Source organism: Labrus mixtus, chromosome 7 (assembly GCF_963584025.1).
Source record: "Labrus mixtus chromosome 7, fLabMix1.1, whole genome shotgun sequence".
In the NCBI taxonomy this organism is placed as follows: Eukaryota; Metazoa; Chordata; class Actinopteri; order Labriformes; family Labridae; genus Labrus; species Labrus mixtus.
In genome coordinates this window covers 6,472,019-6,484,814 of record NC_083618.1, presented here as the reverse complement: position 1 = coordinate 6,484,814, position 12,796 = coordinate 6,472,019, and the positions used below count along the sequence as shown (strand labels likewise).

The window sequence follows — 12,796 nt, the reverse complement described above, 5'->3', positions numbered from 1 at the left end:
TAGGTCTGATTAGCTCATGTCTCGATCGACACACTGTACGGGGGTCGTTTGATTTGATGAAGGATAAGAGTTATTCACAATAAGGCGTGTAGCTGACCAGCTTGACAGGCGGTTGCGGTGTAACGGTTTGTCAAGAGGCTTAAAACTCCAGCTCTCAGCCTGTGGGTGACATCACTCAGGCCATCCGGGGGAGACCTCCCTCACAGCGAGTTGTTGAGGAGAAGCAACCGAAGTCCACCCCAGAAGAACCAACAAATACAGATGTTGTTGAGGCTCAGGTTTCTTCCTCTGTCTCTGCAGCTCTCTGGGCACCTCGACGGACAAGTCACCAATAATCCACACTGTGTCTATAGGAGAAATACAAAGGTGTTCAATTAATGCCTCAGACAAGACAAAATGTACAGTTAACTACATGTGACAGCTCAGGGTGTTTTTTTATTAGCCACATCTGCAGGAATAATATTGAACAAGGTAGCTGCAACTCCTAACAATAGATGCCTGTCTTAAACATTATTTTTTCTAATACTTACAGTCTTTGGTGTGAAGCTGACACTGTCCACAGACTCCATGACTTCATGGGGTTCTATAGAAAACAAATGTCTTATAATAAATACTAAATAATTATTTTTCAATTGTCATGTTCACCCACATCACTGTTGACATCAGTAAATATAAGACACAGACATTCCTCTTTTTGTCACAACAGTAACATGAACTGTATGTTTTGTAATATTGATTTCTTCTGGATGTTTTCATTCAGATATGTTTATGCAGATAAACATATTTATTTACAGTCTATGGATAAAACTTTGCAAATGTATTTCTCTGCTAACACTGACAAAGTCTAACTGCTCTGACAAATAACTAATAACCATAGTTGTATATTTAAAAAAGTGTAGGTTTAAGACTTTAATTAAATATTTGGGTTGAATATAATTCGTTTTAACTGTGTTGTAGAAAAGTTAAATGTTAACTTACTGTTTATAGAGTTTTCTCAGGAATAGGGGATGATAGCAGCCTAGCCGTTAGCTATGTTGTCAAGTGGACTGCTAACGTCGCGCTGAATGGGCGGAGTTAAGTCCCGCCGGTCCCGCCTTACTGCTGTTTCTAGGTTGATCCGAAGTTAGGTTGAGACTGCAAATCCAATATGGATGCGGCCCTCGATTGGACTCATTTGCTGCCTATGTAACAGACGGGTCAGGGTTCGTCCAGTAATATTTACAGTCTATGGTCAGAACACGCGACACAGCTCCTGGTACAGGCTCTTGTGATATCACGCATCGACTATTGCAACTCTCTACTGGCAGGTCTTCCTACATACACTATCAAACCTCTGCAAATGATACAAAATGCAGCAGCACAACTGGTCTTCAACCTTCCTAAAAGAGCACATGTCACTCCGCTGTTCATCTCCTTACACTGGCTCCCAGTTACTGCTCGCATCAAATTTAAAACTCTGCTGCTCGCTTACAAAACAGCGACAAAAACGGCTCCTCCTTACTTTAACTCTCTAATCCAGGTCTACACTCCCTCCTGCCCACTTCGCTCTGCCAATGAAAGGCGTCTGATCCAACCTTCACAGCAGGGCCCTAAGTCTCTGACTAGACTCTTCTCCTCTGTTGCCCCCCGGTGGTGGAATGAACTTCCAAACTCCATTCGATCTGTAGAGTCCCTCTGCACCTTTAAGAAAAAGCTAAAGACCCAGCTCTTTCATGAATACCTACTAACTAATGATGATGGTCTCCATATTATTGATGATTATGATGATGGTAATGATGATGGTTTTTGTTTGATGACGATGACTTATAAGATGGTTTCTATACTGATTAGAGCTCTCAAGAACTGCCGTCAATGTTGTGCTTTGCCTCTGGTCACTTCCTGTCAGCACCTGTGTGTCCAATCAGACTCAAAGCTGATCGTTTGCTCTTACTGACATTGTTCCCTTTTTTCTAGATCCTTGCTTGTGTTGTACTTACTCTCTGATGTACGTTGCTTTGGATAAAAGCGTCTGCTAAGTGAATTGTAGAATTGTAGAATTATGTTTTTGAGGTTGAACAAGAAGAAGACCCGAATCAAAGACTGGACAATGATTTCTGGTAGACAGTGATGTATAGCCTGTTCTTAAACAGTTTTAAAAAGGCCTGACACAATGTAGTCTGATGCTTCGCCATCGATGAGGCCTGTTCCATTATTGTGAACGAACCAGCAGGGGACATTGTCTCCTTTCTTCACATCCCTCCTGAAGTCTCTCTGCCAGCCTCTGTGGACACACACACACAGACATTTTACAGTATGTACACTAACAGATATTTCAAGTGCACATTACAAACCAACAGCCATATATGAAATCAGCACACATGTTACATGCTGACTATTCATTTTGGCATGTACCTTGTCACATTGAGCTCCCGTCCTTTCACAAACATGGTGGCATCTGGTTTCTCTGTGACTTCACCTGGACGCAGGTCTGACACCTCATAATTGATCCCATGGTAAAACTGACCTGGAGGATGACAAATTATCAGAGGTAAATATCATTTTGAAGTACATTTATTCTATCCCTAAATGTTCCCTAATGTTAAATAAAATATGATCTTTAAACCAGAAAGTAAACATGTTTATTTCTGCTGCATAATGGGCAGTAATATATAGGTGTATAATAATATAGGTGTTAAACGGGCTCCTTGGCTTTTGCAGCCAGTCTCAAGTGTAAACTCAAGGTGCTGCACTGTTTTTCACATCAGCATTGGCTTCATTTTTCAGCACCAGGGGTTTCTGCTTGGTTAATACACATTGTGAGTTGTTTGGGTCACAATTGATCCAGAGTGTGAATAATGCTTCAACTGTTGGACAGGAAATAAAAAACTGCATAAGATTTTGGTGGTAGCCTCTGCTAAGGGATCGTTGTTCCAGTTTAACATAGATGACCTCTTTAAGACCTCAGTTGTTTTCTTCTTCAAGTTGATATCGTGTTTCTTTTAGGTTTTGATGAAGGCCAAGTTAGGTTAGCCACACATCTATCCGATATGTTTCTGTTCTTTAATCTTACCCCCTGTTATTGTGGGTACATTTCGAGCCCTTTGGTGTAGGATTCTTATAACACCTAATTGATATAGCCTACTGTAAAATTCTGTGTTTAAGACGCACTTATAATACCTATATTTCCTCTAAAAGGTTTGCTGTGTCTCATATCATTAGGACCAATACACCAACATAAAATACTGAGATATGCTCCTTCTTGACCTCAAGTGCACGTGAAGTCCCTGAAGAATGATTCCTCAATTTGATTCCTTAATTGCAAATCAGAGCATAAGATATTGTGCTCAGATATGAAAGGAAATCTGAGACTGTTTATTAAGCTTGCAATTTGGGGTTATTGTATACATATAGTTTTGCATTTAAAGAACCAAATATAGCACATATCCAATAATAACTCTAAAATCAAAGCTAACAGTTAACTCACAGTGTACTGCTGTATGTAAGAAGGAAACAAGAGGCAGTCCCCTCTTTGCTCCCGTGTTTACTGTCTTGATACAGATTTAAAAACTAAAACCAAATCATAACTATTTACAAGGAGATATTAATCCATCTGGTTTCTTTATGTTTGGAGTGGTGGCAGTAAGTTTTAACACAATCTTAAAATACCAAAGTAAAAGAGAAAGTCAATTTCCCATGGTAGAGTTTTCCAGTTGTGGCACCAGTTTGTGTCACTGTTGTGGCCTGACAACCCATTTCAGAGTGTTAGGGTATTTCTGATTACAACTGAACACTATGATCGTTTCCAATATAGTTCCAAAAGACTGAACATAGTAATGGCCAAAGGTGCAAAGGTAGTAGTTGAACCTAAAGCCCTTTCTACTCATGACATGCACTACTTTACATGACCAGACGTTTCCTGGGGGACATGTGCCAATATAAATGTCTGAAGCAGTTTACATTGAACTGACTTTGTCCTGCAGTCCAAATCAAATTGAATAGACTTTGACCTGATGTGTGAACCAGGCAGGTCATTGTCTGGAGCATTAACAGTGTAGTGATGTTGTGGAGGTTGCACACAGTGTTGCTGTTGCTGCTGGAATCAAAAATACACTATACAGAAAGTGAGGGTATTGCTGTATACCCAAGAAGAAATGCTACAGCGAACATTCCCCTATTATCAGTCATTATGATGTAATTCTCTCTAATAACTTAACAAGTTGTACCTAGCAGGCCGTGAACCGAAGATGACAGGAGGTGGGTGTCCAGGGTGTAGAAACCCAGGTAGTTCCTGTGGTACGGGTGCTTCTCCCACACTTTGTGTAGCAGGATGACAAACTTGACTGAATCTTTCAGAGTTACTGTGAGGCTGCGATCCTTGGTCAAGAGAATATCCACACTGGAGGATATGAGGGTGAGGGGAACAAGATGGTAAGCATTTATTCTCAACTGGATTTTTGACTCATGTAGAGGAATAGTTTTCTCTTATTGAATGAGGTAACCATGGGACATGCAGCCACTCACTTGGATCCTTTGAGTGAAGCTGAATCAGACCACCGCAGCTTGACCAGTTGGCCATCCTGAAACACCGAGACGTCCTGAGTGCTCACAATCAGCCTCACCCCCAGAGTCTTGTGGATGATGCCAAAACGCCAAAAGTAGGTGTTAATTTTCCCATCAGGGGGAATCATCTTGTCGCCTATGATCTCGCCATTGACCAAAATACCTGAAGAAACAATAGGGGATTCCGTCACTCACAGCTGGGTGTAATTTTCAGGCACATGAGGAAAAATGTATAAAATCTTGGACTCATGGCTCATGCTCAAAAATGGCTCATGGCTGACCTTGTTTAAGGTCTCTGACCAGGTTGAAAATGGTTCCTGGTTTGTCGTTGATGTTGAAGCACAGTGCGTCTTCTCTGTCTGGGAGCTCAATCATGAAATGAGGATCCCCGTCCACTGCGGGTGACAACAAAGTAAATGGAAGTGATAAACAAAATGAGTAATAGTTTTGTTTTATATGTAGTCTTCGCTCAACATTTTGGCTCCTACATGACAACAAAACTAAGTGTACAGCAATGCAAGCAGCTCTGTGAGCTTGTGCACAGTGGGGCTTTTGGGCTAAATTCAACGTGCTCATAAATGTTAGGAGAGGAGTCAGGGTAATATTAAAGTGAGTGAGATACATCATGTCAGGACAATTTAACAAGTAGTTTAGATAGACTGACAAAACAACTGACTAGAAGAGTAACACAGTTCTTCCTAGAACCATCAAGCCAGCTATGCAAAAAATGACTTACCGAAATAGGAGGGTGTTGACTGATAACTATACGAGTATGCTGGAGGGGCATAATGTCGAAATGGATTCCGTCTTTCTGACTCTTGTCTTTGCTCTGTCAAAATAAACAGATGACAAAAAACAAATGTGTGAATTTAAGCTAAAGTTTTAACTTGAGCACCACCTTCAGGTACCCACAATAGTTGAAAATGAATGCGGTTTGCGAATGTTAGGTTTTGTTTCACACATACTGTAGGTCAAATGGCTGACTCTCTTACCCTCAGTCAGTTTATCAGCAATGAGCGGGCTTTCTGTTCCATCCTCAGTTTCAGGCTTAGTGACCACCATGGAAGTGAGAGGGGTTACGAAGCTATACCGCAGGGACATTTCCAGGGCCTTTGCCGTGGCATTCTCTTTCTCACCAGTGATACCACTCTTACTGAAAGTAGAAAAATATGTGGCTTGGTTGAAATTGGTGAATTAGTTTTGTGTGATCCATTCTTAGCTCTCAGACGATTTGTGGATGCATCTTTGATGAAGGTTTTAAATTATAAAAATTACATACAGATTTCCAATGAAAAAGTTTCAGGTATCAGCTTGAGTGAAATTGCTCAAACTCACCTTTTCTCCAGTAGCTGCTGGATGGTTAGATAGGCCCAAAGACGCTCTGTAAAATCTCCAAAAATGTATTCCTCATCAGGGTACATCACGTCCCAGTCTACAGCACCGGCCTGTCCCTGCACCTTGAAGTCCTCTTCAAACTAAGCAGGAGGGACAAAGAGGACTAATAGTCTCTAAAAACAGATTAATAAACAAACCTCATCTATCACCTCACAATTGTATTGATACAGTTTCTTTGTCCTCACCCCCTGGCCAACCACTTCCACCATGAAGTTGTCAAGGTCGTTGTCCTCCAGTTTTCCGGCCACCACGATCTCGGAGCCGTTAAATAGCTGGTTGAAGTGGTTAGTGGTGAGAAAGTCCACTGCCTCGTCAGGATAACGCAGGTCAACCTCCAAAAGAAGAGGGCTGGACACCTCCTCATAAAAACCCTGCGACAAATCCCCACACACACAATGTATCACCAGTGTTTGTACAAAATGTGTTACAGTATGAGACTGTTCTTTTGTGATGCACTCCGGGCTGCACATTTTTACGTATGAAAGGTTGGTAAACCAGCTAAAATACTCAACTCAACTGGGTTGAGTTGAGTATTTTAGCTTAATCAAAATGTAGTCATGCTATAAATGTAGAAAACTGTGAAGTAATTATAGTCTTGTAAATGTGTTCACAGCCTAAACTTTCCACCTGAAGTTGAAGTGTTGCATCTGATCCCTCATAAATTTTGCGGGCCGATCCCTTGTTTTGTTTGCTCAACGAATCCAGGAAGGTGTAATCCACATCATTTCCAAATCCAAGACAGAACAGAGAAATGTTTCCACCCATAGCAGGGCGCACATTCTCCAGGATCCTAGCGGGGCCTTCAAAATACAAAATAATTCTTACCTAAGTTATATACTTAATTTGATGTTAAACATTAATTACAACAATCAAACGTGCACTCACACAAAATATACCTTACAGTATGTGCACACTCACCCCCATTTGGCATTCCATCAGTCAGTGCAATAACCATATCAATGCTCCTCTCTGGGATCCTTTGCTCCTTTCTGTCGCTGACAAGCATTTTCACACTGTCCAACAATGCATCATGAAAATTGGTTGCTAGATGGTAAACACATAAGAAAATGTAATCAGATCACAGAAATGGTTTTTAAATTGTATTTTGAAGTGAGGACATTATGTATAAAAAGGTTAGTAAGATCATTACATCCTCTGATATCTAGTTGCCTGATAAATGCCATGGCTTCATTCACGTTTTCTTCTGTTGCTTTGGAAAGTGTTGATCTCCAGGGATCGACCTGGCTACCAAACAGGACAATGGCAAAATGGTCCTCCTCATGGATGTCTTTGAGGATGGCCAGCATTGCCTCTCGTGTCTACACAGAGGTCATAAGAAAAACGTGTGCATGTGGACACTAACATTTTATAACTACATTTGCAGTCTGAACAGTCCCCCACCTGGTCAATCTTTCTTCCACTCATTGAAATGCTCCTGTCAATCACAAACACCACATTCTTCGGGACTCTGGGCAGGTGAGGTGGAGCGAAAAAGTGTACAAAGTACCCATTTACAATCTGAAGGGGAAAGAATAATAAAGGGCAGTAATAAACATACTGTAATTTATAGACCTATATGTTCTTGTGCAATTTTACACTTTTTTATAGTATATGTATAGTAATGATAAATAATATTTCAAGTATGGAAGACATTAATTATAAAATGCAACATGAAAAATAAGCAATTATGATGTAAGGAATTCTGCATGATTTAACTGAGGTTTCTTCAGACTGATCGAGAAACATTACCAATTCTGCCTTTGACTATAAATGTGCCAAAATACAGACATTGGAATCATTCTTCCCATTTTTTTAGTTTTTTTAATCTGTTTTTAGTTGTTTGAGTGACAGCATACCTGAATGTCCCCAATGCTGGTCGCTCTGTTTACGTCATATTTGATGACAAAATCTCCATCAATGAAGGTTCCATCACAACCAGGACAACTCCTCTGCTGTTCCATGGTTGGTGAGAAAGAGATGTGTGCCTGACAACATGATACACACAGTCAGCTGAACTCAAATCTTTGGGTCAATAATGTCTTTCATGTAAAAAGGGTGGAAGTCTGATCCACGAACTGCAGGCAAAGCATGAGAAAACTTCCTCCAGGGACCATGTACCTTTTTGTCTGTTACAGTTTTCTCCACCAGAGGGAGCAAATCATTGGTCAGGAAGGTAGCATGGGCATCAAGGAAAGAAATGCCCTGTGGCTCATAGATGTTTGTCACAATCTGTCATACACACAGGCAAAAAGACAGACAGACAGACAGACCATTTGTAAATAGCTCATTTAAAAGATCTGAAAGGACCAAATCACAAGGCCACAGCAGAACAGAATCAGATTCACCTGAAACTCCTGGACCCTCTGTTTGGGTTTAATTTGAGTCAGAATCTCATACTGGCCCAGCTTCCTCTGAAGGAGCTCCTCGTAAGTCAGAACAAAAGTCACATTTTTTTCTGCTGCGATATTGACGGACACAGAAAACTTCTCCATCTTTCTCCCAGAAGCTCTATAATGAAACAGAGAGAGAACAATCATCAAAGATCCACTTCAAAAAACCATGACTAATAAATGTAGACTAGTAACCAGCTTACACCAAACGACTAAGATCAAAGGAGTGTGAAAATCTAAATGGAGATCCACTTTGATTTTCTGTGTGTTTCTTGCTGTGTTTGCTTCATGAATATTTCATCCTCACAGACTCACTTCACCAGTCCAGCAGTTTGTCCAGAGGAAACAGCCTTTTCATACTGCTTCTTGGCTTTCTCTTTCTCCTTCACTTCCCCAACGTACACCTGACCTTCAATTTCCCTGTGAAAGATAGAGAACATAATGTTGCTCTTGAACTCTGCCAACTGTATCATTAAGAGAAATGAGCTTTCAAGCACAAGAGAAGCGGTGATAATATCTGTCTCAAAAAGCAACATGATACAAGCAAACACTGGGTACAGGGTGAAAATTTTAACGTGGCAAACGGACATGCTGAAGTTACTGATGAAGGCGGTCTTGGGCAGCTGCACTTCAAAGAAGATTTCCTGGGAGGTGTTCGCTTTGTTCAGGGCCTTGGAGGTCATGACGGTGTGAGCAAAACGAGACCTCACAGTGCAGTCCACCGTCACGCTGTACACCTCCACCTGGCAGAAAGAGAGGCTGTGTAGGCAAGAGATCCCAAGCATCGTATCCACACACTTTTCTAGATAACTTTAGAGTCGGCTGTTTTTGTGTCATTTCAAAACTGACTTGATAATTGCAGGTGGATTCACCTTAAATACTATCAAATAAGACAACAATAAGAGCTTAAAAAACACGAGTTAAAGATAATTTAGTAACTGGTTCTACTCAGAGAGTGTTTATGTGAATCAGCCTGGGTGCAGCATGTCGAAACACATATGGTGTGTATATTTAAAGTATACTGTGTGTTTGTCAGTCTATTCACTTTACCAACCACTCTGAACAACCATTATCAACTTTTTACTGGGAGTCTATTTTTCTTGTATCCAAGATCTATCTGTGACCAACACAATAATCATGTGTGCCTGAGCTGAGGGCATTTTACATGATTCCTGTTTGCTTCAGTCAGGGTGACGCTATTCCTTCCTGCCTTGATTCCCTCTGCATGCTTTCTGTTTTATTTGAGATCTTCTGGGTAAAAACCAAAGGAAATGAGGAATATTTTTCCAAGGTGGCATCTTATATCTGGCACAGACAGATATTTGACTCTCAGAGTATGACAATGTTTAACCCTAAAATCTCTTTGCTTTAAATACCTTGAATGGACACAGTGGACATTCCTGTTGTCTGTTAGGTCAAATTTTAAATCTTTGCCTAAGCATCTACATGTTTTCATTCATTCTGGGCATTGAGAGAGAAGTAGGTTTGTTGGACCTGAAGGGAGCAACTGATTTCTTGGATTAAAGAACATGGTTATATGTTTGCATATCTTACTTGCAGAAAAAGAATAAACCTATGCTGGCCTAACACTTAACAACTTCTTAAGTGTCGTTTAGTTGAAGCGCTTCCGCTTATAGACAACTAGTGGTGGCCACTGTGTTTCTATCTGTTTATTCTGTCTCATAACCTTTGTCGGTGAAGGCAATGTGTTCGCTCCCTCTCCCGACATAGGTGCGTCCTGTTTGGTTGGCTGGTGTTTTCGCCCGAAGCCGGCTTGTAATTAGCGCATCAGATCACCTTGTTGGAGAGGCTATGTTTCCGCGCTCACTCCAGCATAGGTGTAGTAACTTCTGGTATAGTGTTCCTGCTAGTGCCTGCTCTCTGTATATCAACTGGTTGGTGAAGGCAGTGTTTACGCTTCCCTGCTCCCAGCTCGTTGTTGTGTCCTCAGTCAGTGCTGGCTATTTTGGGCAATCACTGCTGTACTGCCTGTATGGCTACTATACAGCCTGAGGACGGTCATGATTTCTGTCCCTCCTGCCTGGGCCTTGAACACCTGAGAGAGGGCCTGTCTGAGGATCCCTGCATGAACTGCAGCTACATGCCTCGGACCATGAGGGCTGCTCGACTGTCTGAGGTGGAGGAACTTCTGGGGGGGGTGAGCTCGCCAGTTTATTTGTCTCCTCCTCAGCTGACTCCGGCTCAGGGGCCGGTTACGATCCCTCCTGGCCGGTTGAAGCGTAGAGCTGCTGAGACTGTGGGCGCCTCTAACCGGAAGCAGTCCAAGCTTGCATCCAGGGTGGACCAGCTTACGGCAGAGCTTGATCAGATGAAGGCTGCCTTTTTCACAAGGAAGACTGAGGCGAGTAGGGTCAGTGTGGTCCCGCCTGCTCCTCCTGATGCCACTACAGTTATTGAGGAGGACATCCTCTCAATGGCGGCATCTGCCACAGAGTTTCGTGCTGATGTCTAGGGAGTTGGGACGGGTGATGTCCACACTCGTCCAGGCTCGCCGCCAGGTTTGGTTGGCGCAGTCGCCCCTCACTGAGGCAAGCAGGAGGATCCTGCGCAGTGTTCCAGTGGAGCCTGGGGAGCTGTTCGGATCAGCAGCTCTAGAGGCTCTTGAACGGTCTATTCAGGCTAGACAGACCAAGCAGCAGCTCTCTAGTCCCAGCAGGAGCTTGCCTCCCCATGTTAGGCCTAGGAGTACTGTGGTCCCTCCTCAGCGCCGGTTTCAGTCCCCAGCTGGTGCCAGTGGTCACCAGCAACCTCAGCGCCCAGCACAGCATCCTGGCCGTCATGCAGCCGAGGTCCACGATTGCCTGCCCTCCAGGAAGCCTCGGACCTGGGACTCAAATCGCCGCCCCCCCGGAGCCTCTAGACGCCGGGGGGCCAGGCCCTGAGGCCTTGGGGCCGGCTGTCGGCTGTTTTTCCCAGAAGCAGCTCAGCTACTGGGCTGCTTCAACACCAGATGCTTGGGTGGTTTCCACTCTAGCCCAGGGATACAGACTGCAGTTCCGACGCTGGCCCCCAGCCATTGGCTGGGTCAGGATGACCATCATAGGCGACCCGGCAAAAGCCCTTGCTCTCGACCAAGAGCTCTCTACCCTCCTGGTCAAGGGTGCCATCGAGCCGGTAGAACCCGTGGCTCAGCCCGGTGGATACTACTCAACGTTCTTCCTTGTCACAAAGAAGGACGGTGGACTTCGCCCTATTTTAGATCTGCGGGGTCTCAACAGGTTCCTAAAGGTCATGCCATTCCATACGCTCAGCACTGCAGAGGTTCTGACAGCATCTGGTCACTCGGAATCATCGAGTCTCGCAAGAATATTCTGAAGGAACAGATCCGCTGATGACACCGGAAGATATAAACAATGGGATACGATTGTGCTTTGTGAGTAGGGGGAAGTGATAAGATAAAGACCAAGTGGCCGTCAGCCTTCAAGATCAACAAATTTTCTTTCAGCCCAAAGTTAAGGTGCAAAATTAAGCAAATTGGTCGACAAATCTGAGAACTTTATTTATATAAAGCACAAAAAGAACGATATTTCTTTAAGCATGAAAAATGTCACTCGATTTTTTGTCTTGGCTGGTATAAAAATAAGATTTTGAAAGAAAAATGGAACCATTAAAACTGATTTGTTTACCACTTACTCTCACAACTCAAGAGACAGGTGCTGTTGTTAGGGAAGAGTTCAAATCTGGTAAACCTGCATTTAGAAATAGCTTCTAACTGGTTTATCTCTGTAGACAAACAGTTATTATCTTGATTGATTGAGAAACATCTGCTCTGCTGAGGAGGGGTTGCACTACAACAGCAACATAGTCTTCTTGTTGGGTAGCTGTAAACTGAAACTTGACTAGTTTGTTCAGCACAAAGTTTTTAGTTTAAGGCCTTTTGTGTCTTAGTTTGGTGATTTATGGTGTTTACTTTTTCGCCCTCGTTATTGAGCGTGTATCTGTTCGAGCTGCTTCATTACATTGTCCTTGCCCATTTAATGAAGACTTATTAAACCGAACCTGATATTTATCAAATAAAAGAAGATACAACTGGAATATTTTTCTTACCATGGCATCATTTGTACTTCTTTTCTGTAAAAAATAAAAAATAAACAGACAATACAAAGGGAGAAATCAAAACTTAAGACTGCACAAAACTGAAATCACATCAAATTATTGTACTTAAAACATTGAACTTATAATAAGTGGTTAAAATGTCGCTTCAGTGTGGATTCAGATCTCAAATTCATCAATGACTGCCAGGTTTGTTTAATTCCACACAAACTGAAAAATGCAAACAATATCTTTAACCTTATGACAGGACTGACTGGGTGTATGTTTTTTTTTACAGATACCTTTAGAGGTCTAGTAGCTCCTCCTGTCTCCTGAAATACAAATACAGCATATTAAACCGAAAAGGAACCAAAATACTAGAAAACAAACACACGCATGAAGAGGAGATGTTCAGAACA

The 12,796-nt window shown here is 42.4% G+C and overlaps 1 protein-coding gene and 1 long non-coding RNA gene across 2 annotated transcripts in view; one reads left to right on the top strand and one right to left on the bottom strand.

Annotated features, from left to right (window-relative positions):
* Positions 1–1,606: 1,606 nt before the first annotated feature.
* The window catches only part of LOC132977629 (uncharacterized), an 18,796-nt gene continuing 7,606 nt past the window's right edge, over positions 1,607–12,796 (top strand). Inside the window, exon 1 of the long non-coding RNA XR_009673840.1 lies at positions 1,607–2,049. This is a non-coding gene — a long non-coding RNA (uncharacterized LOC132977629). The remainder of the gene's footprint in view (positions 2,050–12,796) is intronic.
* The window catches only part of LOC132977628 (inter-alpha-trypsin inhibitor heavy chain H3-like), an 11,067-nt gene continuing 343 nt past the window's right edge, over positions 2,073–12,796 (bottom strand). The window contains exons 2-21 of the mRNA XM_061042359.1: positions 12,680–12,709; positions 12,393–12,416; positions 8,913–9,067; positions 8,640–8,744; positions 8,280–8,442; positions 8,053–8,163; positions 7,791–7,919; positions 7,336–7,452; positions 7,085–7,253; positions 6,853–6,978; positions 6,562–6,734; positions 6,120–6,305; positions 5,875–6,014; positions 5,532–5,692; positions 5,276–5,368; positions 4,821–4,934; positions 4,501–4,702; positions 4,203–4,375; positions 2,392–2,503; positions 2,073–2,260 (exon numbers count right to left, since the gene is read on the bottom strand). Of these exons, the coding sequence (XP_060898342.1) occupies positions 2,122–2,260; positions 2,392–2,503; positions 4,203–4,375; positions 4,501–4,702; positions 4,821–4,934; positions 5,276–5,368; positions 5,532–5,692; positions 5,875–6,014; positions 6,120–6,305; positions 6,562–6,734; positions 6,853–6,978; positions 7,085–7,253; positions 7,336–7,452; positions 7,791–7,919; positions 8,053–8,163; positions 8,280–8,442; positions 8,640–8,744; positions 8,913–9,067; positions 12,393–12,416; positions 12,680–12,709 (2,622 nt within the window). The 3' untranslated portion in view covers positions 2,073–2,121. The remainder of the gene's footprint in view (positions 2,261–2,391; positions 2,504–4,202; positions 4,376–4,500; positions 4,703–4,820; positions 4,935–5,275; positions 5,369–5,531; positions 5,693–5,874; positions 6,015–6,119; positions 6,306–6,561; positions 6,735–6,852; positions 6,979–7,084; positions 7,254–7,335; positions 7,453–7,790; positions 7,920–8,052; positions 8,164–8,279; positions 8,443–8,639; positions 8,745–8,912; positions 9,068–12,392; positions 12,417–12,679; positions 12,710–12,796) is intronic.